The sequence below is a fragment of the Colias eurytheme genome, chromosome 15 (assembly GCF_061535395.1).
Source record: "Colias eurytheme isolate Ceu_HAF_F1 chromosome 15, ilColEury1 Martin Lab GWU primary, whole genome shotgun sequence".
NCBI classification, from domain to species: Eukaryota; Metazoa; Arthropoda; class Insecta; order Lepidoptera; family Pieridae; genus Colias; species Colias eurytheme.
Window position 1 is genome coordinate 5,415,446 of NC_142994.1, and position 27,699 is coordinate 5,443,144.

The following is a 27,699-nucleotide window of genomic DNA, read 5'->3' on the forward strand; positions in this document are numbered from 1 at the left end:
AAAATGACTCTATTTTTGAGATCATTTTACGTAAAGTTCTAGAATAATCTAAATTATAATAAAATGAAATAAAGAAAACATACCTAAAAACTACTAATTTTTGTTTAGAATAACTATAATAAACTATTCGTCATTAGTGTCCATAATATCTACTGGAAATGAACATTCTCGGCATATAACAATCACATGTTCTAGACACATATTGTGTTTTCCACATTTGAAACAACTATACTTTGTTTTATTACTCAGTTGTAACTCATCGTCAACACACTCATCCTGTGCTGGTGAAATTTCTATTGAGTCGTCTTATTGGTCCGAAACGTCATCGAAGACCTCATCTTCTGATTCCACCTCCTCTAACATGCGAGATATTCGACGTTCTAAGTCTTCGTAATTAATTGTCTACAACAAAAATACATTGTTAAAACTATACTTTTATATTATTATAGTCTAAAGCATAAAAAGTAATATAATAAGATACAAAAAAACAAAAAATATTTACCTCGGCTTCGGTTAAATTGCACTGGTTTGTTCTGGAACACAATCGGTCGCGCGCGGAATCTGAGACCGCAAACACAAATAAGAAAGCACGTGTACATGCGACGAATGTCACAGGGCTACTGAGAGGTGCTACCTGACCCCCTCGAAGGTATCACGGAAGCGCAAGCGTCTATTGTTTACAGTTTCAGTATATTGACTAAAACAAGTTCGTTGCGGTCTCAGAGACCGCGCGCGACTGCTGAAGGGTTAAATTCTATCTATGTATCATAATGTTTAAGCTAATTGATAGCCTGAAATTAGGCATTAAGTAATTTGGAACATTGAACTTAATTATTTCGAAAAATAATTGAAGCTCATGCCCCAAATATTTCAAATAAAGAGGACTATACTCTTGACCACCATCTATCTCTTGAATTGTCTCTAAATTCTAAAAGGTATGTGACCCCAATGGTACCTAGATATTGTTCAGTAATTAGAATTATCAAAAGTCAACACGCTAGAAGTAATTTAAATACATAGTTGTTTAAAATGTTCCTTAATAAAATGTAATTTTTTTATAAGGCGGTATATGACAGTTTTGACAAGATCAGAAAGAAGTTATGTAAAAACAATGTTTCTATATTTTTGATGTGTGCAAATATTGTGCTTCGGCAGTCATTTAAAAAATTAATGCTCAAAATTATATAATAATAACAGACAAAGTAGATATCTAAATCGTATTATATTCAAGTTATAATAATGCAATTGTAATTATGTTCGTAAAATAACCTTTTTATTGTTAATATTAAATATGTAATATAATATTTGAATATAATTTAGAATTGTTTGCTTTCTAATTACTTACATATTTAACATTAATTGATTCTTGAAAAATTCAGTTAGGATTTTATTGCACTTTTTACAATTTCAAACATTACAAAATATTATATATGTAATAGCAATAAAGTTTCAAATTAAACATAATATTATTGTAGAATTTATGCATAATATGTATTATAAACATTTTATTCAACACTCAAAATGAAGTGCTATTTATCAACTTTGGTTCATTTAAATGTTCTAAGACATAGTTTTTACTTTAACTAGTGTATAATCAAGTTGTTAATTATGTTTTCTTGTTGTTGTTATACTTCAGTCATATGAATATAATATTATTTTTTTATTAAATAATAATGCAAATTACTACAATGCTATGTCAAACATTTCTATGGTTGCTTTTTTTTACTAGTAACCCCAGCATCAGTAAAACATCCAGAAATCTGTATTAATGAATCAATTTTATTGTTTGATGGAAGTACTTTGGTACAGAATAGCACTGTTTACTCTCTATCAGACAACACAGTCTGTCTTATTTAAATAAGAATTTTATATGTATTTTACTAGTCAGTGTGCCATTACTTAAACTTCTGTTTATAAATTCCAACTGTTACCTGATTCAAATCGAATACTTTTATTAAGATTGTTGTATTTTCATTATATAAATTTAGCATGTATGTAGGTATATAAAAATGATGAGAATAATATTGTACTTATAATAATTCAGTTTATTGCATTCCTTATTATAAAATAAGTACATGAACAGGTAAAATATGAAATATGAATAAATCATTTACTAAAGGTAAGAGAATATAATGAAAAGTGTGTGTAAAATTAATAAATAAACAATGTCAAAGTAATAAAAATGAGATTAACAACAATTTTGTTTAATTTTATTTTGGATCCATTTCATGAATGATTCCAACCCAATTCCAACCACTACGAATAAAATATTTGTAATATATTATCTCTACTACGCTTCTTTTTTGTTTAGTATGTTGTAGTGATTGAAGTTAATTCAATCATTTAAAAGAAGTGAGATACAAATTCCTATCCAAAAACAAACAAATCTGTCTCAAATCTGCTTGATAAATTCTTATCGAAGGAACCAAATGTTAAAGCATGGATCCACGCTACACAGTGTCGCGACCGGGCCGTGCCCCGTCCGGGGCAAGGTAAAACATCATTGTATTCCTATAATATAAAGTGATTCATGCCTGACCGGGGAAAGTGGTTGACATGTCGCGCCGATGGATATTGTTTCATTTGTTTCCCGGCATGGTTTAGCGTGAATCATGCTTTAAGCAATTTTTTTTTCCATTACTTTAAGGTTTTTTCACAGAACTAAATGTTCAACAAAGATTCCAGCAAACATTGTTGCTCAATAATCATGATATTAAAAAAAAACATTGGAAACATGGGTTACTTTGATGACAGTTTAGGGAAAAAAGTTTAAACCAATGTTTGAAACAGATTGTGCATTGAAATGAAGTCCATTCGATGAATCTTTTACGAGTTTTTGAAGCGAACTTACTACCTACTTACTCAGTATTTTTTTTACTTATAAGAGTAAAGTCGACAATAGAGTAATATGACTTATGATGAACCAAGAATTAGCCATTATTTTCTATGGATCTTTAAATAAAACGAGAATAATATCTATAATATTCATTTATTTAATTTTACAAAATAGTAGGTATACATGAATTGCTGTACAAATCAAAGCAAATTACTCTTAGTAATACTAAACAGAGCATTTAAAATATTGTACTGTTACGATACTTGTAATACATATTGATTATTAATTAAACATAATATTAACAAATATATATTCAATAAAATTATTACAAGATTCTTGAATCCCATAAGCAGGTGTTTACAAAAAATACAGATACATAAAATTGAATAAACAAAGTTGCATTTTAATTATTTACAAAAATATTTAAGACCTAGTTCGACATTTAACCAAGGAATAAAGCAAATTAATATTATTCAGTCGCATGTCTTAGATATAAAACTATGAAATACGAATGTGTAGCTACCCATTTTATGATGATACGAGAATTGGCACTATTTTACCTTTTTATGAAAATAAATGACAACAAAATCATGGGTGTAAAAATAATTTTAAAATTATTAAATTAACACATATTCAGAAATAACGGTAGAGATTGTCTAATCTAAAAATGAACGCCCCTCCACTGTGTTTACGCTCACATTCAAAGTACGTGTATAGACGCAATACACACAAATTGGTCTGCCTCATTGGTCGCTCAGTCCTCCAGTCCAGTCCATGCCCGAACGACAGGACCAGTTGGCCAACTAGTGCATAAATGACGCGATGCACGACAGAACGGACGTGTCATTCCGTACATAGCGCGCTCTCCCCGCCATACAATGCTAGGCACCTGAACTGATCGCCCGATTAGTTGACAAATCAGTGCGCGAGAGTCAAAGTTTGCAGTAGAATCGACGCGCGCACACATATAAAGTGGTTCAATAATTATTTGTCTTCACACATTGAAACAATTAAGTTTAGTGGAGGGGCGTTCATTTTTAGATTAGACAATCTCTAATCATATGTAATACTTGCAATTTGCTGGTCAATTCGGTAACTTCCTTTCAGTATGAAAAAATTCAATGAGCTATTTTTTATTAAAGTTTATCCGATTACAATTAATACAGACTAAATACAATTGACATTAAAATTTTAGAAATATATTTTTGTACTTGTATATATGTTTAAAATATGCGGTATTTAAAATGTCATATTCCATAAAAAAAAAGAATCGACTGTATTAATAAAATCAATCAAGTTTAAAGTTTGATTCATTAAATTCCACTTTAAATACAACAAAATATATAGAAATCATTACACATTTACACTCGGCTACGTGAGATCCACCTTTACAGGCTAAACGTAAATGGAACCAAGTATAATGCCAATAATTACATCATTTATTCACCTAAAATATGACTAGGTTCTTAAAATCACACCATCATATTTAATGAAAAATTCAGTTCGAGACAAAAATATGTGAACAAAGGAATGTAAATGACTATATGGGAATGAAATATATTTTTATTCAGTTCCAGGTAAACAATTCCGTTTTAAGCAGTCTATCTCTAACGCATCTTTTTAAATACTGTTAAGTTACAATTAATTAAATTATTACAATATTTACAGTTACAATGTAATGATATGCTATTATGAATAATGTACACCATGTTATAGTTGAAAATTAATACCTACCAATGTTATGTAAAAAGCGAGTTTGCTACAGTTGCCGACTAGTGATCGAAAAATGCTGATTTTACATAGAAATTACGTTTCAATTTTTAATAAAATCAATTTTTATAACTTTAATAGTCATATCAATTACGAGTTGTATGTTATTATCATGGTATGTTAGATTCATATTGTAATATCATTAAAAATCGATGTCTACTTCTACTGAGTATTTACGGACATTATTAAAATTGATGAGATATTGAGCTTATGGAAAGCAGTGGACGGCCGGTATTTTTTGTAGTCGCGGTTAAGCTTTTCCCTAATTTATTATTATTATAAAGTACATTTTGTATCAAAATATATACATTTCAACAAACTTTTTATTATATGTATTTAGATATATATCTTATACATGTTTATGTGTCAGCTGCATTTGTATGTAATACATATTAATTAATTAACGCATCATTAACCATTATTTCCTAATTAAATGGAATGTGCGTTTCAGTCATTGCACTTTAATATTTTAGCAGTTTATGAAAGTGGAATAAAATTACGAAAAATGACACCAATTGTTTTGAATAAGTGGTGTAAAAAAAACTAGGATTGATTTTGACGATGTTTTACGTTCATTTTTAATTGTGTAAGTCATCGTGATATGAAAGTACACGTATAAGATAAAAAGTAATAGAGTATATAAATGCAGTATATGAAAGTTAATATAAATTTTCAAGCGATAGACATTTGACTATTTATCAGCTGCACTTTTAAATTAGCTGCGTATTCATCGCAAAATTTTAAGTTATGTTTTTCCGATGATGAAAACAAAAACGTTTTCGCCTGTAACAATACATATGACCAAAAATTTGCACTTTTGCTGTATGATCATACAAAAACACTAAAGCTGCGTATTAAACTTATTTTACGTACACATTTTTCAATGCAATTTTCGTTTATATTATATACATGTACTCTGCAAGCGAGCGGCACCATTCTGGACTTAGGAGTTCTGGACAGTTGCTAAGTATGTGGAAGTGATAAACATAACATGACCACACTGTTTTTGTTGAACAATTTGTTTTAAATACGTGTACTGTTTAGGGTCCATTGATGAAATATGTGCTAGAGAGGCAGGCACTTTAAATCAGCCTACTGTAATAAAGTAGATGTGCGATGTGTATAAGTATGTGTGTGAGTTAACACGGGATTATATGAGGATATTATTTTCGCTACGAAATTTTATCACAAAATTAATATGAGATATTGACTGTGCGCATAACATACATTTAGAGGATACACTTAGCATGTGCTTTCTTATAGCTGTTATAGACGTATCTCCGCAAGCACAATGATATGTCCCGAGTTGGGAAATGCGCAAAGGAAAGTGCACCTTAACTCAAACGCAATAGAGGCGTATAATCTGCACTTAAAACGGGTAACACAAAGGAAAGTGCACCTTATCGCCTAGGTAGGAGGCGTGTACTCTGCAAGCGCGATGTCTTGGTCTCAAACGCTTAACGTACGAGGAAAAGTGCATCTTAACGCAAACGTAATAAAGAGTTTAGTCTGCACTTGTAACGTGTGAGGCACAAGGGAAAGTGCACTTTAACTCAAAAGCAATAGAGGCGTGAAGTCAGCATGTAAACCGGGTCTCGGACAAAGGAAAGTGCACCTTACCGCAAACGCAATAGAAGCGTGTAGTCTGCACTTAAAACGGGTCTAGTACAAGGGAAAGTGCACCTTAACTCAAACAGGCGTATAATCTGCACTTAAAACATTGAGATATACATATGGAGACGACACCGCCTACATCACTTATGTTCCGCTCAACATACGCCATATGGCGTAACTGCACGCTCATTTTTTATTTGATTTAAAGTGAAACGCATCAAATATGCCTTCGTGTGTGTTACGATATTGCACAAATAATACGGAAAAGTGCAAAGGAATAACTTACATCGGTAAGTACCTAACTAGATAATAATTTTTAAAACTAAAAAAATGGCGCACAGATTTTGTTCGTGGTGTCTCCTCCATACGTAGTATGTACTATTATCTCAATGACTTAAAACGTGTCTTTACAAGCGCGATGACATGGTCTCAAACGGGTGACGTACAAGGGAAAGTGCACCTTAACTCAAACGCAATAAAGGCGTATAATCCGCACTTAAAACGGGTCTTTACAAGCGCGATGACATGATCTCAAACGGGTGACGTACAAGGGAAAGTGCACCTTATCCCCTAGGCAGGAGAGGCGTGCACGGGGCGCAGCAGGCAGAGCAGCAGGCGCAGTCAGTCGGCGAGCACCGTGTGCGCGACCTGCGCCAGCTCCTCCTTGAGCGCGCGGAACGACGGCCGCTCGTCGGGCGCGTGCCGCCAGCATGCTCGCATTACCTGCAATATTTTATAGAGAACTAGATTTCCGCCCGCGGCTTTGCCCGCGTTTTCAAAGGAAAACCTGCATAGTTCCCGTTCCCATGGGATTTCCGGGATAAAACCTATCCTATGTGTTATTCTGATGTATAAGCTATATTGTGGTAAAGTTTCATTCAAATCCGTTTTTACGTGAAAGAGTAACAAACATCCATACTTACAAACTTTCGCCTTTATAATAGTAGTAGGATTATATTTATCCGAGATTCTAGGAGAGTATGCGATTATTAGTTTGGACGAGTTTTATCTTGAAAGTGAAAATATTAAAATGTGAGAGAAAAACAGACTGATAAATGAACGCATATCGAATATCAACTTCAATTATTTTAAAATAATGGAGAAAAGACACTAACCTTGAGTTCAATATATTTTGATAAAAATATAATCGAAGGTCAATTCTGTTTTACGCCTTGGTAAGAAAATATTATACATAATTGGATTGGAAACAATTTCATATACACAACTGCATATCCAATTGTTTAGGACAAATGTAGCTCAAGCCTCAATCTTCTCTTATAAAGAATTACGGAAAATGTTAAAATGTTAAGCTTTAAAACTCACATTATATATTTCATTCAAACATCCTTTGGGTTTTTCCAGCACCTGACCTCTCTGTACCATTTCGACAACTTCAGAATTCTTCATTCTACCATATGGCACTTTGCCACATGTAAATACCTCCCACATTAGGACACCTGTAAAATGTATAGTGTTATTATTTATTGGCCATAAAAGATTGCACTTTGGTGATTCAAGATTTTCGAGGCGCCTGATATTTATTCTAAACTTTAAACTATGTGTATAATTAAATATAACAAATATTAATATACTAGCTTTCCGCCCGCGGCTTCGTACGCTTTGTCTAAAACATAATAAATTACTAAAACCTTCCTCTTGAATCACTCTATCTATTAAAAAAACCGTATCAAAATCCGTTGCGTAGTTTTAAAGATTTAAGCATACATAGGGACAGAGAAAGCAACTTTGTTTTATACTATGTAATGATAGTGATTTACTTACCAAAAGCCCAAACATCGGATTTAGAGGAAAATCGCGTATAATTAAGAACTTCTGGAGGTGCCCACTTTATAGGAAATTTAGTACCTCCCGAACTCGTGTATTGGTCATCGAGGACATATCGTGCTAGACCGAAATCTGCTACCTGGAAATTTAGGTTTTTAATTTAATGAATATTAATTATATACACAAATTATAATTGTTTAAAATAAATATAAAAAGAACGTAAAATTGAAATAAGGCAATAAATTTCTTAAATAATTATTCTAGAGATTGTGTTCAATTTCATTACTTTCTCTAATATTACAGAATTCCTTCTTTCCTTATATTTTAAACATAATTTTACAAACAATTAATTATATTAATAGATAATGACTATAGTATACTTAAATGATACTCACTTTAACAACATTTTCATCTCCTACCAAACAATTTCTAGCGGCTAAATCCCGATGAATGTAGTTATGTCGTTCTAAGTATGACATGCCTTTGCACACCTGTAACAAATAATTTATACAGACTCTGGAGAAACACAATTTAAATAATTTTAAAATTATAAAATTTTCTTATCATGCAGAGAGGCGTAAATAGACTTTAAAATATCGATATTATGTATACTACAAAGATTATTAAAGTGAAGAAGAAACAACTTTTTACTAAAGCGATTAAATTACGTATTATAGGTTGAGACGGCCTCCATAACTCGGCCTACATCGATAAATGCGTACAAATTCACTGGCACCATCACACTCCGACAAATGTCTGTTTGAGTGCAATGCATACGCGCAGAACGAAGATTATTACGAATGAAAGGAATTATTGCTTAGTTTCAAGGGTCGCTGTATATATTAATTAATAGTTTGGCAAAGTAGAGTTTCTAGAAGTACTTGTAGTTCTGCGGCCGTCCGGCAGGTCAACTATTACACATGTTTATTTTGAAGTGAAAACTTCTTTAGCGGCGTTGGGCATTTATTCTGTAATGGGTATAAAAACTTTAACTCGCGTCAGGACACCCAGGATCGAAAAAGCGTAAGACGGATACCATACCAAAATATCAAACATGCTCAACGTTAATAATCAAGTTTTCACTTCTGCCGGCACTCCCGGAGTGCAACCCGTTTTTTTTTCTTTCTTTATTTCTTTCTCCTTTCAAATAATGTTATAACACCTGTATGCACATGTCGAGCAGCACGGCGGGCCCGAGCTGGTCGGGCGCGGTGCGGCGCAGGTAGTTGAACAGCGAGCCGTGCCGCATGTACTCCGTCACTATGTAGATCGGCCGGTGCTTGGAGCACACGCCGTACAGCTGCACCAGGTTCTGGTGCTGCAGCTTGCTGGAAAACAACATATGACGTGGTTAACAAGGGATTTGTTTTGACGTGACAACGTCTTATAATTCGTAGAGCCGGCTGCACGCACGAAAAAACATGACTCATGCGGCGATACCTCGCTCTGAGGCGTTCCGTAAGGCTTGAAGTGCAAGCGAGAGCGAGGAACGAGCGACAAAGAAGCACAATCGGACGTTATCACGTTCTACTATCGTCAGTAAACCGACTTTACAGACAACCAATTTTTTTCTCTGTAATATAGGGTAACTTGTGAAATATTATTTTAACTGATAGGGATTATTTGGCTCTCGATTGCCATTGTAATTATGTATTAAGGCCAAAAAAATTAAGGTGTCGCCTAGTACAGATCACTCTAAAATGAAGCTGTATGAGTATTATTATTTTTTTTCCTTTTAATGAAAGTACATTTAAGTAATAAAAGTGTTAAATAAATAAAATAAATTAAAATTCGAATTTCCACATAAAATAAAATCTCGACACAAACTCAGTTAATTATTCAATTAGACTTTTCTAGAAGCACTTTTGAATCGTAATTACATATTTTTTACATTTATCACCGATTCGGAAAGCAGTATCTATGGAGAATAACCGGCAAGAAACTCCAGTTACCCTTTGAAATCATCTACAATTTAATTTTACAAAATATGCCAATGAACTGTCCTGTGGTAAAAATTCCTGCCGGCTGCCACTGATCACGTAATTTGCGTATTAAAACAACACTCACGTCATAACCTTCGCCTCGTCGATGAAGTCGTCCTCCGACATGGTGCCCTCCTTCATCATCTTGACGGCGGTGTCGATGCGGCCGCGCCACTTGCCGCGCCGCACCACGCCGAACTGGCCCGCGCCTAACTCCTCTAGTAATACCAGTTCCGATGGATCGATCTCCCATTTGTCTGGAATGTACCGTATTTTTATAGGTTGGAAAAAATTGGGATATAATTTTTTTTAATGTCAGAGCAAGCAAAGGGGCAGGTGGGCCACCTGATGTTAAGTAGTCACCACCGCCCATAAACACTTGTAACATTAGAAGTGTTATAGGTGCTTTGCCGGCCTTTTATGGACAAATAAACTCTTTTCTTGACGGCCCCAATGTCGTAGTGGTTCGGGAACACCGCAGGAGGCAAATCGTTCCAAAGTTATATTTATAGAAGGTTGTATAATTTGGAATACATATTTTTTGGTCCAGTTCAGAATACAGACACTTGACAGTATGCAATCACCATGAAATGGAGCAATGGTACGGTGCTATGTAAATTACTGTGATGAATTTGGTAAAATTCGCAGTATAATTTGTAGCTTATTCTGATGTCGGAAACATTTTGTCAACACTTACAATTATTCTTAGTGTAAGTATATGTGAGTGTAAGTTTTTTTTGGCCTGGGTCACAGATGCACTTATGTGAGTCTTAAGGTGACGCATATCGCACGCATTCTAACTGTTGAATTTTCATTTATTTTAAGCAACATTCCACTACGGCACGTGCATCTATATAGTGCATTGTTTTCGGCGGATGGGGACTCACTTACGTCTTGCTCCTAGTGCTATATCTATCATACAATTAACGTAGATAGTGTGTCCTATAAAGTACAGTACTCACCATGTGAAAGCCCAGCAGTAGGCGGTGCAGGTCGGTCACAAGGCGTAGCTTTCAACCGCGAACACAACCCTCCACTATTATGCTTATGGTAGTTTATCAGTTCCGGGATACTAGCGCAGCAATGCTTATCCGATAGATAGAATTCACCCCGCGCGTTCTGCTTTATGTGGTAATGTTTTGTTTGAGAGTGGTTTCTGGAAAACATTATTACTTGATGAGAACTCATTTGTTATGATTTCATTTCAAGAAAACTAATTAGTAATTTGTTATTGGTTGTTATTAACGACGAATCGTTATTCAAATGCAAAATTCCAGCTTGTAATTCAATAAAAATGTCTAAACTTTTCTTTAAATCACAAACTTGGCATTTGCAATACATTTTTATCTAATCCGATACTGTATACTTACACTTTGGTATATAATGAGAGCGTGTACATGCCCTTGGTTGAAGAGTTTCGAACAACGAAACACCCTTCTTTGTCCTCTTGTTTAAGAACTGACTCCGCTCGCTGTCGAGACATTTCACCTACATACCATCTGCAATGCGTAAGTAATGAGTATGAATTATTAAAGGAAAACAGAAAATGACATATAAATTATTCTGTAGCTAAAAAATATTACCATGATTTATTTTCAATAATGGACTGTTACAAGCAAATTAAGGCATAAATTATATTACCTACTTATTTTCAGTTTTATGGTATTGATATTGTTATAGATATACATATATCTCATAAGAAATAATATTTCTAAAGTTAAAGAGTATTGTACTTACTCGTATTTTTGTAATCCTATGGTTTCTTTTTCTTTTACATAATTACTTGGTATGTATCCTACTAATCTGTAATTAAAAATAAATTATATAAACATTAAATTATTAATGTCAAAGATTAAAAAATAAAGTGATTAAATATAAAACATACCCATTCTCATCTTTTACTTTCCACCAATGTTCTTGTGAGTCATCAATAACTTCGTATTCTGCACCCTGTCAAATAATTAAGGGAATTAATAATATTAATAGACATCTTGTGTCTCTTTTTATAATCCTATAATGTCGTTTATTAGAATTTTAATAAAATATACACGTTGGACACATCTCTATTGTAATAATTTATAATAAATTGCGTTAAAAAAATTATAATTATTAACACTTTTATATTACGTGTTCGTTATTAACACGAAAACGAATGACTTTTACGATAGCGTTTCGATATTTTTGTTTCGTTGATGAATTTTACGAATATTTTAATAACAAAAAAACTGTAAATTAAGTAAATTTTAATATACGGTACCTTTTCTAGGGAAAGATCGCCGCTTTCTATCGCTTTGAAGGGATATAGCGCTACAACTACTTTTGTTCTCTTCTCCTGAAAAAATAAATGCACATAATATATAATTTATATACTATACTTAATAAGTTTACTAGAGAGGTAAGATAAATAGTTTACATCTCGAGAAAACAAGATCTAAAACTCAGGACAAATTTGAAAATCATTACAATATTAACTACAGAATGAAATACAGAGTGTTCACAAAACCATAGGATATTAATAAAGTCAAAGTCATGCGTTTATAACGGTATAATAATTTTCTTTTATATGGCTCGAATGGAAACTTACTTTGGGTTTAGCCGAGGGCGTCCCGGGAGGACCACTTCCTCCCCCGGGCATTGTGACAGCCGCCGTGACCGCTAATGAAAGAAAATTTCAATATTACCATTCTTTAGTTACTCAACGTTTAAATGAATTATTTTATCTAGTTGTTACTTGATTTCAAACGACTAAATAGCATAAAAAACTTATCATCATATTTATTTGCAAGTTTATACAATGTCAAATTGTTAATAAATCTTTTCTCACAGAAAAATAAACGCATAATTTTCCTTAAAACCTCTCGATCTTTAGTATTTATTTTATGCTGAACTTTCGGTTTCAAAGAACTACAGTTATAATTTACGCAATACACTCGTTAAAAAGTGAAATATTAATCAGTATGTTTTGTAAGCACAGATTTATCGTTGCGTATAATATGACCCAGTAAGATGCATGAATCATCGAAGCAACAGAGAAAGTACTAGGTAACGAACGATTACCGATAACTTTTACCGTGCGTGGGTTTATATTAATTAATTATAATACAACCATGGTGACATTTCTTGCATATACATAGCTTGCTCTAATAATTTCTAGTACCAGGGTTGTGTTATACATGTACTAATATTTATATTTATAAAGTACTAAGCTAACTACTTTATATTGATGTTGACACCGTTCATAATGTATTTTTATTATTATTGCCATAACAACATCATAATTATTAAAGCATGATATTTAAGTACTATTAAATTCTTGTAATAATTTTTGGTCATTAAATATTAAGACCTGTTATGGTTTTTCGTAATAACTAATATCATAAAAACCTTAATTAACAAATTTACCGACACTCATAACAGGTTTTTAAAGACAACACAAAAATATTTTACAATTAAATAATTAAACACCCACTAGAACGATCACGACAACATAAAGTTGATTTTACACTATGTATCAAATATAAAGCACATAAAATAGCATGACATTTTTAGCACAAGCACTGGAATATCCAAATTGTAGTTGGCATTATAAAAACTCATTACATTAAGTACACCTGACCAAGACAAGAAAGTGAGTGCAGCGAAACGAGTGAACGCAAACGCAACCGGTGGCTGGAGGCCGTAAAAAAAAGGTCATCCGAATATACCGTACCCTCTAACGCCGGGAGGAACGAAGACAACGATAGACATGGTATCTTAGACTTTTTCTTGGTAACCATTGGTTCGTTTTCGGATTTAATTTGTAACATGGGAGCAGCGAGACGACCGGACGTCCGCGCGCGACATTCACGACTGACGTTTAACGTAACGTGTCAATGTACCGTATCGAAGCTAAAGCGAGATACACAATAAAACCTTGCCCGCCGAAACGTGAAGGCAATTACTTTAATATTTACTTTTTATTTGGATACTATTCTTGTGGCATATATTTTTGAACTGTGACCTTTTTCATATTTTTAAATGCTATGTTATTTACTCTTATTTGACCATATTTATAAATCTAGTCTCAAATAACCTTGATGTTTTGAATAACGCATGTTTTTATAAGAGATACTTTTTAAATACTCAACAAAAATCCTGATCACAAGCATCTAAGAGACCATTTTCAAGAAATGTCTGCTTGACATAAATCCCATACCAGATAAAATTTGTAATAGTATCTGATAGGATGTTTATGCAATAGTTAATATTTAACCATAAATCTGTTCAATATTCCGTATTTTCAAAATCATTGGAGCAAGTTATTTATAGTGAATATTTTATCACCGGAGCAACAGAAGGCATCGAGTGTGGTCGCATACGGCCTACATTCACTATTCGATGCACAGGCACATGCGACAATTCGTCCCTTTCATGCATGCTCTAAACCCTATATGATGAAAAGTGACGTAACATCCTACGTCGACGAAAATCTTGATTATACAATTTACGCCAGCCTTCCACAAGAGCTCATTTGAATTTTGTTATTGCTATTAATAATGTACTATGTGAATAAATTACGGTAGGTAACATATGCTTACTAATTTCGCTTTTAAATATGTTTTCGTTAAAAGATAAGATTACTAAGATGTGACTCAAAGTAACTGTACCTACATCAAGTGCATTTTCAGAAAGTGAACAATATAAAAAATGAGGACACGTGTCATTCAAAACACTTTAAATGACTGACATATGTATAGGGTCAGATTTTGATTTTGGCACACATTAGGTCATTTAGGTTATGAAGTCGGGGAACAGAAAAGCATAGAAACTATATCCAGCAGCACGATTAAAAATTGGGATTCAAAGATAAGAATAATATTATACTAAAGTAGGTAGGTAGTTTTCCTTTCTACCGAAGTTAAACTCAATATGGATTAGACATTATAAGTTTTTCTTTTAAATTGATAAACAATAATATTAAGGATATTTGCTTAAGCTATACATTTAAATTAAGGCGACTACACCACCGAAACTAGCGCCCCCCCAACATTTTATTTTTTTACTCCTAAACCAGATCAAATTTAAAAAATCTAGCTCAGTACTTTGCTAGTATATTACTTGTAGTATTTTTGGTATTGCTTTTCATTATTTTGCATTCGGTAAATTAGGAGAACTTTTGATTACCGCCAAAAGTGGCCACTTTTGGCGGTAATCAAAAGTTCTCTAGAATAATGAACAGTTAGAATAGTGAAAAGTAATACCAAAAATACTACAAGTAATATACTAGCAAAGTACCGAGCTAGATTTTTTAAATTTGATCTGGTTAAGGAGTAAAAAAATAAAATGTTCGGTGGCGCTAGTTTCGGTGGTGTAGGCCTCTTAAAACGTATTCATACGTCATTGGAAATTATAAGCTACATAATTTATCTATATTATGTTTGTTATCTTTTTATTAATTCTACGTTAACATTGTTTATTTCAATAATTATTGTTTCTATTGAGAGTGTGTTCATCCGTGAATTTAAACATTCAAATTATGTATATCATAGAGCACAAAATAATATAAGCCACGGTTTGAGAATCAAAAAGTTGTTTTCCGGAATGTCATTAACGGTTTTAGATACATATATTATATGTCTTTTATCTCATAATAATAACTTCCTATACTCATATACCTATTAAAACTTGGCATATGGAGTTTTGATCAACTGTCTTCAGAAATGTTTGATCTGATAAATTCCCACAAAATGTAAAGGCAAGATAGGATTCCGTCCAACCATCGAACCAATTTATCGTAAAGCGATTCATTAACGGCAATCTTACCTTGAACCAATAAAATCATCATCACGACTCACGACCCAGTGGGAAAAGCAAAACACTTCAATGATAAACAAAAAAAGGCCAGTCACAATGGGAATACGCACTAAGCGTTCACTGTGGGCGTGTGCTTTCTAAGTTCATATCGAACCGGTTACTAAAGTAACTACGAATTTAAAGCTAGACATTATATACAAGTGAAAGTACATAAAAAGAAGTCCCGATTTCCACTGCGAACTCATTTTAAAAGACCGGATATTGCATCAGATATTTGTAATAAGTTTCAGCGCTCAACGAGAAAAAGCTGCTACTGAAATATACTATACTGTATTCGTTTTTTAAATGAATTTTCTCGATTTATATTTACTATCCTGATACATTTTACACAAATAATATTAAAAAACATCTTTAAAAAAAATTGCAATTAAAGTTTTGAGTTTATTTACGCACTAGATTTCCGCCCGCGGCTTCACCCGCGTTTGGAAGGAACACCCGCAAGGAAAACCCGCATAGTTCCCGTTCCCGTGGGATTTCCGGGATAAAAACTATCCTATGTGTTAATCCAAGTTACCCTCTAGGTATATGTGTGCTAAATTTCATTGTAATCGGTTCAGTAGTTTTTACGTGAAAGAGTAACAAACATCCATACATCCATACATCCTTACAAACTTTCGCCTTTATAATATATATTAGATGTACGGTCTACATAATATTGTGCTTCTGTATTATCATTTAATTAACATGATATTCGCAAAAGTTCATCCAGATAAAATACCATTTCCGAAACCGACTTGCTTTACTTGCTTGACTTTAACCCTTGCTTACCCTTGCAACTTATGTCTTGCAGTAACGCTCTATAGTCTATACTCTATAGTAACATAACATCCCGCATCCTCAACGCTAGACCGCAGTATTTTGTCAAACTTTGTGTGTGCAATAAAGAGTATATAAATAAAAAAATGTGTGCGTGTACTATGTAGTGTACACACGTAAGAAGTGAAACTTCTTGATCACCTTATTTAATAAAAAATAATTTACTATATGCAACTTTACAGAAATACGTCGAATCACGGGTAGGGATAAGAAAAAGATGGCGCGTAACGGAAAAATGTTACACTAAATTATTTTCCAACCCCGATAAAAAACGTTTCACTTCAATAAATAAATATTGTCCCTAAAGCCTTGTTTCCACTTGAGCATGCTCAGGCGATAGAGCGGCTCGGCCAAATGAGCCGCTCATTCGCCTGAGCATGCTCAAGCGGAAACAAGGCTTAACACAAGCATACTCACACAAGCTCAGGTTGGGCTTCTGCTCGTGCAGTATCAGCTGCAGGTCCGGCTCGGGCAGCGGCCACACGGCCGTGAGCGCGCAGCCCGCCGCCGACCGCCGCTCCGCGTCGCAGCACGCCCAGCGGCGCGCCGACCACACCGCCGGGTGGTAGCGGGCGCGGCGCGAGTTCGATATGCACACTACGTACATACAATTCCAATTCAAATTCTTAATTAACTTTTATATTATCTTGAGGTAAAATAAAATAATAATAAAAAAAAGACGGGAGTGCCGGCAGAAGTGAAAACTTGATTATTAACGTTCAGCATGTTTGATATTTTGGAATGGTATCCGTCCTACGCATGGAATATAAGGGCTAAAAAAAATCCGTCTTACGCTTTTTCGATCAGGTCACGTGTCCTGGCGCGAGTTTAAGATTTTATACCCATTACAGAAAAAGTGCTTAACGCCGATAAAGAAGTTTTCACTTCAAAAATCAATAATTAAAATAAAATGAGATCTTTTTAATAAAATGATTAGTGGTTTGTTTCAATAGCTCTTTTCTTTGCCTGCAGTTTATTGAATAATTTTTCCTATTTTTTGTAGTCATTCAATCAAATGCGATATGCACACTATATACTTCAAATTCAAATTCGTTCATTCAATCAAATACTTAACCTAACCTGAGAGCTTAAATTTAGGTGGTAACTGAATTAGGTTTTAAGCAATTAATTGTTCGAGACTGGCATATTTGCTAAGTTACTGAGTAAGTAACGTGTATTTAAGATATCAGTTCCTTCCCTATATAATTTATATAACATATAAAAACGTCTCAAGGTGGTCTTCACAAATTGGTCAACGAAGAAACATCGAAGAAAAGGTAATATGAAGGCGACCTTTTTTGAAGTCAATTAAAATACGAGTTCATGGAACACCATACAACACATAGTTCAATCAAGAGATCCATTAGTAAAATGAGACAAAGATGGAAAAGTACCTACAATCACTTCTAACAAAACTGTATTTGAATTTATTTTTTGCATTCTCATTACTTTATATTACTAGTGCCATATCCAACTTCAAACAAATTATTTGATATTGCTGCCACAATTCTTCAAACTATCTAATAACTAATGTATATGCTGTTGCAAATACATTTCTATCCCACATAGATATCAAACCCGTGAAGCGTTCAATTCCCATTAAAATTCATATGCGTCCTGGCAGACTAAGTATTATACAGTATCATCACTTGGTGACTTCTTAAAATATTTTTGTTTAGTAACATACGTTCGAATATTATAATTATTTATGAATTTTGTAGGTACATGTTTAGTAAAATTTATATAGACATGATGCCTATCTTTGAACAACATTTCGATTAAATTAAAATGAAAAAGAAAATTATTAAATGCCAATCTTGTCGGCCTTTTATTTTCAAAAGCACCTGGTTCTGTCGGTGTATTTAATTTCAAAGTAGCCTCAATTAATTTAATAATCCAGTTTTACCAGTACACGTCTCATGCACAATAAATTACATAACAATGCAAATAAAAATCAACTAAATTTATGTGAAAGATAAGAGATGTTTAATTATGTACTTATATTCTCTTTGCTTTCAGTATTGCGTTTCAAGCTAACTAACAACGGTTTTAATAAAGCTCATTAGGGGCACATTTTATATGCAACGAGATCCAATTTTAACACCACTCTAAACCTACTTTATAAAATTAAATTGATATTTCAACGCTTTGAATTAACGAAAAAAATTATCATATTTCAATGGCTAAATTCCAAGAATAATCAGTCTTCCTTTTGATAACTATAGTTATTTCACACCCTCATTTGATATAATGTTTAATAACATAATTATCTTTTTAACTGCAAAATTTATTTGGTCATTGTGTTGTAATTTCCTGATACGTTTTTTATCTCTTTTAGGTGACTTTTTATCGACAACTGTAGGAATAGCTTATGAGTCACCACAATTTAACATTCCATGTTGTGGTTTTGGACCCCGAGACTAATGTTTAAGTAAAATAAGATGTACACTGCCTATTTTCAAAAAATGTTTACTCTAAGAACTCTAGTTAATTTTAAGTTGGAGTAAACAATACAAGTTACAAAGGCTATAAAATTAGAAAAAAAATGTCGATATAGACCTGATGAATTCAACTAATTTCAATTTCAAAGCCCGCCGCCTGTCTATCATTTTTATCTATTTTTATTATTCCTCGTGAGTATAGATTTAATACGGGTTTTTATTACAAATAGTATAAATTTTAGGCAAAAAATCATGTATCTGAGAATTATTTAGAATAAATGAAATACTAACCAGTTCTAATGTCGTGTATCCAACTCAATCTCTCGGAATGCTCCCGAGCCGCCAGGTACAACGTGTAGTCTGTGTTCTGTTCTGTGTAGCCCACCTGTGCACAATCTGCCATATGTTATGTCATCGTATACAAACATGACCCTATTCAGAGTACATTAATATGTATAGCTTGCGGACAAAAATTATCGGCATTTCCGACCCGCGGAGTCTGTGCGGCCTTATTTAATTACATGGACTCGTATTTATAAATCGAACTTTGCTGTAAGTTCTCTTCTACTTTCAAAATGGACCTTTTTTTGAGAAAACAAATACAATCGTAAATTACGTATTATATTTTTAAACACGTTCAACTGAAATTGAACGTCGGAAAATAATAGTTTTTTTTTTGTGTCTTGCATGTTGGACAGATGCATTTCACATCTGTTCGACTGATTGAGTTTCCTTGCGTCGACGAATGAAAACTAAAATCTTCCTTTAATGCTCTGTCAAGTTGGGATATTTTTTAGTCTCAACCGATAATATTATATCAACGGGTTTGATTACAATCATTTTAGGAGTAGGTAGTTTAGAAACGATCTAGGCTACTCTTCTATTTCTATTAGAATACCAAACTATACACCACATACCATTATAAGAATTTGGTTTATTAAATTGGGCTTATATTAGTCCACAATCCACATGTAGTAAAATTACCATCATTTCAACTTGGCGTTACGAAAATAAATTTCTAATGCTGCGTATAATGCATCAGTTACCTGGAAAGGATATCTGTAGGTCGGACTCTTCTCGTTGTCACCATCCGGCAGTTGCTTGCTCAACTCGCCCAGCTGCGCTTGCTCTACCGTGTGTATGGTCTCTGTTGATATTCGCCCACGCTCTTTACGTTTCTGTGTAAAGATAACATTATTGTATATATATGCGAATAACGTCACTGAATTTAATGCGAGTGTTACAGAAATTATAATAGGATGTTCCTGGATGTGATTTCAGAAAGGCATAAAAATTTATGCACCTTTCTCGTGAAAGAATACGTTTTTATAAAGTTTCGTTAGATACCATCTAAATACAATAAAATTTTCATGAATTACAGTCAAAATAGACAAACCAGCAAATTATCCCTTCAAGTTTTACCCAATCAATCGATATAAATGACCATGGATCGGCTTCCATGTCGGGTGTATCTGACAGATCGCATTTCCTGAATCACGGCTCGTAACTAGATTATTTCCGATCGGGATGAGCGATTCGATGAGATTACTGAGTTTTACAGTGTTTCCACTTTAACCCATAAAATTGTAAAAATGGGACGATATTAATGACATTATACTATATCTTAAAATAAAAAGTAAATAGTTATGATAAAATATAACGCTTTAACAAGCGTATACCTAGGTAATTTTCGATCCAAACGTGCAAAGGAAAAAGTAAGTAATTAATAATACATTTTAGATAGAAAATTGCCAACAAAGTGTACACTTCCCAAAAGAACAACGCTATTAAAAGGTGTGCTGGCACAACACAGTAGAGCCGAATAGAGGGTGCCTTTTACAAACACTTCAAGTGTGAGGGAGGGCACTCCATTAAAACTGTTCACACAGGAACCGCGTGAGGACTGCCTGAGCATACATTATCGCATAGGGACCTCTCTCCCTCTTTACGAATTTAGCCGAAGAGCACTGCATCGACGAATGCATTTTTAAAACAACAAATCAAAATGCACCAAATTAATTAATTTGATTTGGACAAAAAAATATACAATACTTTCTACGTTCATTATTTAAACTACATTAAGAACAACATGAAACATTATAATACTACGTAATACCTTATACGGACGAACTATTAAATATGTTTAGTGTTACCGCTATACGTTATAAAAGGTGTTTCATAATTCCGTCTCCTAATGGAACGAAAGCTTATTTAACAAATAAAAACACCAACCTACACGTTATATCAAAGGCCAAAAACGCCAAATGATATTTACCGGTGGGCATTGTAGCATCTATAAAACCGAGATGATGCTCTCAATGAGATGATTGATTCAACTAAAAATAAAGAAACGATTCACTCGGATTTTTGTCACTTAAAAAAATTATCCTGACGCAATTTTACTCGTAAGGTGGCGAAGAACAAACTTTTTCCGATTGATTTTTAATTATTTCGTTTTTGAATGGATGTTAGTGAGAGAAAAAAATAAGAATCACTGAATGTAAAAACTCATGTTAAGGAAATAAAAATGTATTCTGTATTATGTGAGTAAAATCTTTACCGGAAAGAAAGGGCGATGAACGGGAGAAGTTCGGTCAACGGAGCTGAACTGCCGGCGAACCTGCTTCGTATAGCAGACACGCCCAATGCACGCATGCGTCGTCCGACCCCATCCAAACCTTCCCTGATCCCTAATATTTCTCACTCCCTACGTTGCATTTGATTTTTTCCTAACTAACGGAGGGACACTTCCAATGAATAAGTTTTATGTTGCTGATCGCAATATCGATTAGCATTGCAATTTAAACTTGTAATTTATCCCGTACATAGGCGATTATGGTTTTGTCGAAATGTTAAAAAATGAAAATCGAAATGGTTTATCTAACGAAAAAAAACATCTAAGTAACAGGATAATAAATATCTGACTTGATACAGGCTAAAGCAGATTTCTTTTCACAGCTATCATGGATTTATTAATTATAATGATAACTACGCTGTTATAAGACACTAGCTTTCCGCCTGCGGCTTCGCCCACGTTTTCAAAAAAAAACCCGCATAGTTCCCGTTCCCGTGGGATTTCCGGGATAAAACCTAGCCTATGTCACTCAGAAATGATGTAGCTTTCCAACAGTGAAAGAATTTTTCAAATCTGCAAGGTAGTTTCGGAGCCTATTCAATTCATACAAACAAACAAACAAACAAAAAATCAAACCTTTCCTCTTTATAATATTTGTATAGATGTATAGATGTATAGACATGCATGCAGCATCACCACATAATATAATGATGAAAGGTTACTGATGCGCTAACATTAACGATAGGAAACTAACTACCTACATGAGGGCTTTTACATATCGATACCCTTCCAGATATGCGCTTGTTAATAAAAACTTTATTTGAGAGTCACATTTTTTAGTTTTTTTACCATCTAATTCCCAGGAGAATTTCCTTTGAACACGTGGATAAAGCCGTGGGTAACAACTATTATATAAAACAAAATAAAAATTTGAATAAAGATGTCGAAGAGAATATTAAAAAATAATTTGGAAAATCCAAAAGTGCACGCCTCATAATTTTTTTTTAATAAATATTTATTAATTATTATTTTTGTTTATTTAATAACAATTAAACCACATCGAATCAGACCCTGAAAAATGAAAGGGTTCTATTCCTGAGCATACTCAAGCGTAAGATAAAAAAAAAGACTCGATTAGTAAAGTATTTCGGTCGCTATCGTGTTAACAAGAAAAAGGATCCGCACATACAGACACACGGACGTCCAAGACAGAACTTTTTTAAACTGTTTTTTAACTAGTTTAAATAACAAAAATGACATCAAAAATATCATGAACGTTAAAAATAGTGTTTTTTCTTATAGATCAAGAGCCCACGACGGCCAGACTTTCCTTTCTTTCGGAAAGTTGAAAGTTTCACTGTATATGTCTCCTATACAGATAAGAACGACCAGCGACTATCAAGTTTGGGTTGTGGTTACTTTGGCAGGAAACAGGTAGTGAAGGTGTATAAAATAGTACCTAACTTTCATTATAGTTTAAAAGCTAAATTTTATATATGTTACTTGGGGACCTATAAAAAGACATTACCTTAAGAGCCAGACAGTTTACATGGTTCTTACATCTAGCCAGACACATTTAAAAAATAACTAACATATCATCAAATTCACATAACTACCTAAAAGCGTAACAAATATGAAATAACCCACTAAAAACATTAGTTAACTATAATTATTAAAAAAATAAAAGTATAATATATAAGTAATAAAGTTATTACTTATCTTTTACGGGGGTTTATGTTGATGAAATTTCACGTATCTCGATGACACAATAAAAAAGTCATCGGGATACGTGAAATTCCATCAACATAAGTCTAAGTAAAAGATAAGTAATAACTTAATTACTTATATATTATACTTTTATTTTTTTAATAATTATAGTTAACTAATGTTTTTAGTGGGTTATTTCATATTTGTTACGCTTTTAGGTAGTTATGTGAATTTGATGATATGTTAGTTATTTTTTAAATGTGTCTGGCTAGATGTAAGAACCATGTAAACTGTCTGGCTCTTAAGGTAATGTCTTTTTATAGGTCCCCAAGTAACATATATAAAATTTAGCTTTTAAACTATAATGAAAGTTAGGTACTATTTTATACACCTTCACTACCTGTTTCCTGCCAAAGTAACCACAACCCAAACTTGATAGTCGCTGGTCGTTCTTATCTGTATAGGAGACATATACAGTGAAACTTTCAACTTTCCGAAAGAAAGGAAAGTCTGGCCGTCGTGGGCTCTTATATTATTAATATGTGTGTGTATGTATTATCTTACAAGTGCAATGTATGATACATAAAGACATTTTAAGTTTGAAAAATCAGATGTTTTGCGCGAAGTGACAGTAGTACCCACCTCAACGCTTCGCTTATGAGGCGTGCAATAATTTGGAAAATCCAAAAGTGCACGCCTCATATTTTTTTTTTTTAATTAATATTTATTAATTATTATTTTTGTTTATTTAATAACAATTAAACCACATCGAATCAGACCCTGAAAAATGAAAGGGTTCTATTCCTGAGCATACTCAAGCGTAAGAGAAAAAAAAAGACTCGATTAGTAAAGTATTTCGGTCGCTATCGTGTTAACAAGAAAAAGGATCAGCACATACAGACACACGGACGTCCAAGACAGAACTTTTTTAAACTGTTTTTTAACTAGTTTAATCCATCAGTCCTCGGAATCACAGACACAATAGAAAATCTATTGTGTCGCGCCCCGATCGGGCCTTACGGTGGTCAATGGGTTAAATAACAAAAATGACATCAAAAATATCATGAACGTTAAAAATAGTGTTTTTTCTTAATATGTGTGTGTATGTATTATCTTACAAGTGCAATGTATGATACATAAAGACATTTTAAGTTTGAAAAATCAGATGTTTTGCGCGAAGTGACAGTAGTACCCACCTCAACGCTTCGTTTATGAGGCGTGCAATATACTGTTCATCAGATCATCGCACCCGCTTAGCTGGCGATCAGCAATTTGCGAATTTTTGCTACATTAACAACTAACTAACTATTAACAAGGTAATTAATTATAGTAATCTTCCGGAGTTCTGATCTGATCTTAAAAATATTTTCATTTTTTGTTATTGTCTATTTTTTTCAGCCTGGGTGAAGTCGGGGAAATTGTATAGCCAGTTTCTTTTAAATGTATCTGTCCATAATAAACTGGTACCACCAGAAGGAAATAACTTGATCCTTTGAAAAACTTACATGTGAACACACATTAGTTACTTACACAATTCTTTTTTTTTTTTCAAATGTTTGTATATTATTTGATTTATCTAATTGACCTGAATCTAACTCACCTACTAATAAATAATTTTATTTTATGGATGAGCACGAGAGAGCTTTTACACATACTTACTACAATATGTACAATGTACATTGTACATATTGTTTGTGTATATGTACATTGTACATACACAAACATAGTGGAAATTGTTGGTGGAAATAGAAACATATTTCATCTGGTAAATCTATAGAACTAGCTCATTTTTGCATGACTTGGTAATGACAATAGAATCTTTTGTTAGACTAGCTTTCCATCCGCGGCTTCGCCCGCGTTTACAAAGAAAGACCCTATAGTTCCCGGTCAAGTGGGATTTCCGGGATAAAACCTATCCTATGAGTTAATCCAAGTTACCCTCTAGATGTGTGCTTAATTTCATTGTAATCGGTTCAGTATACCAGGTAAGACTGATCCAACATTTGAACTGCTCAATCTCTTCCGTGATTTTTCCTCAGCACAGAGCAACAAGTTACTACATTATAACCGTAGTAATTGAAATAAACGATCAATTTTGATCTGTGCACACATGACACTTGACATTGGCAGAATCCGTCCTCTATGGGATTGGGAAGGCCATAAACAAAGAAGAAGAAGAAGAAGACTAGTAGTATTTGCATGAAAGAGTAACAAACACACACACATCCTCACAAACTTTCGCATTTATAATATTAGTAGGACATTAATACAACTAAAAGGGAGGCCATAGGACATTAAGTCAACACAACTCAAAAAATCTTATGAAATTACATTTTTAATCTAAAAAATATCTTACCATTATTTAAGTTTTAATTGAATACTGACTTACCTCTAAAATATTCAGACAAAATCCTTAGACAGCAAAAACAGACAAACAGTTTATTACAAAAATAAATTACAGATCATTTTAATTGGACAGATATATTGTGTAGCATACCTACCCCGATTTTACATCCTTAACATTTCATAAATAATTTCTGTTACAAAACTTATTCTATAAGGATCAAGCTAGGTAAATTTGTTGATTAGTTGTTGAAATCACATAACTACCACTTTTTACAAAGAAACACTATTACACAAAATTATAAGAAATATAAAATAGTAATTAAAAACATTTACAATTTTACATTTACAACAACTGCACAATTTCTTATGTCAACGGTTCCATACACATTCACTAAGTAGTCCGCCTGACAATGATGGTAATTTAGCATAAAAGTAGACATTACAGGTACATGTTAATTCTAATAATTTATTCAAACTCAAACTCAAATTCAAACATTTATTTATTCAATTAGACTTCTTCGAGAAGCACTTTTGAAACGTCAAGATACATATTTTTAAAATTTACCAGTTTACATACATTTATTTGTTGATTTATAAAAATTACATTTAAATTGCCATTATATATTAATATTTAATCTTACTATTGTGTAGACTGACAAATGTCAGTCTTACTACTCTACTCTACGTCTACTTAAATAAGTACAAATAAACATCTAACATTGTGATAGGACATGTGCTTATCATATGTGGGAACGGAGCAGATTCATTTTGTTTTACTTTTTTAACATAATATTGTTTGAATTGCTCTTATAAAGTCTCTATGAAGCAAGCTTCATTTCATATAATTCAGAAATTAATTTTAATTATCACATTAGAAAGTTCTTTGATCAATAAGTGATAAAAGATCAATTTTAGGTATTGGACTAGGTATTGCTGAGTCTCTTTTGTCATAAGTTAAATATTCTTTTTAAATAGTACTTTACTTACTTGGCCATCAGAATCATAGTAGATTAGTGCTTTGCGAGTGAGGACAAACCAGCGTTCCTTGTAATTGATAGGTGTAAAAATTTTCTTATTCTGGGATCTCTTCACCATAAATGTTTCTCGAATAACTTCATCCTCCTCTGTAGCAGCCATTATTAATCTAAATAAAGTTATTAACATTACATACTTTTATTATAAACATTACTTACATACTTTTTTTTATCTACAATCTAAGTACATACAGTAGAAAGAGTAGTGAAGAGGAGTGGTTAAAAAAATAATGCTTTGTTTAACTTAATTATATTTATTTTTAGAGTTCTTTAATAACTTTTATAGGGAGTTTTAACTTATATTATACATGATAAAAATATACATCAGGGAATTAACTATAGAGAATTAAGTTTAATAAATTTGATTGAACAGGTACACAAATTTATAATTAATTAAAATGTTAATTTTAAATCATAATTACGGGTACCTACATAAATACATATATGGAATAGAACAGGGCGTTTCATTATCGTGTTTCAACATGCATGTAAGTGAAAGAAAATATAATTTAATATCTCGATGAAAATTCAGACCACGAACGTAAAGAATTCATAGCATAGAGACTACTTAATTTAATAAAGTAAAACCGGTACGATAACATTCAATTGTGACTATTACTTACTCAAAATTTTAAAAAATAAACATAGCACTTGTAAATAATAAATTTTAGAACATCACTTTTAACAAATTACATTGCAATGAAAGGAAGTTTTTCTTTAGATCGATTATTCGAGTCACAACTTCATAAAACTTTTTAGTTTGTTCTTCAAAATAAATCAAAACACAACACAACAATTCACAAAATTCACAAAACCTGACGAAACTAATTTCGTAAGGTTGGTACTTTTATATCATAGACTATATTATAATATTAGACGCAAGCGATACTATATTTCTTGCTCTGTGGGACGAGATAAAAAAAACACATGTTACATTTTA

General features: G+C 32.9%; 1 protein-coding gene across 7 annotated transcripts; it reads right to left on the reverse strand.

The window, feature by feature from the left end:
- Positions 1–2,978: 2,978 nt before the first annotated feature.
- On the reverse strand, positions 2,979–27,568 carry Btk (tyrosine-protein kinase Btk29A). 7 transcript variants are annotated; one of them, XR_016457499.1, is made up of 19 exons: positions 27,383–27,568; positions 26,713–26,869; positions 20,144–20,275; positions 19,389–19,482; positions 17,074–17,253; positions 12,572–12,642; positions 12,245–12,319; positions 11,873–11,937; positions 11,725–11,790; positions 11,358–11,486; positions 10,950–11,143; positions 10,073–10,244; positions 9,168–9,333; positions 8,401–8,496; positions 8,003–8,144; positions 7,544–7,677; positions 6,783–6,943; positions 6,625–6,680; positions 2,979–6,311 (listed from the first exon to the last, which is right to left on the reverse strand). XR_016457499.1 is itself a non-coding variant. In XM_090109782.1 (17 exons), exons 2-17 carry the CDS (start codon positions 26,860–26,862, stop codon positions 6,842–6,844), a joined length of 1,968 nt encoding a protein of 655 aa, XP_089965908.1. In that variant the 5' UTR covers positions 26,863–26,869; positions 27,383–27,568; the 3' UTR covers positions 6,627–6,841. The 7 variants fall into 7 exon arrangements, 1 of the variants encoding a protein (XP_089965908.1); XR_016457500.1 differs by lacking the exon at positions 6,625–6,680 and having other exon boundaries at positions 2,979–5,939; positions 6,681–6,943; XR_016457498.1 differs by lacking the exon at positions 6,625–6,680 and having other exon boundaries at positions 2,979–6,289; positions 6,681–6,943.
- Positions 27,569–27,699: the final 131 nt, after the last annotated feature.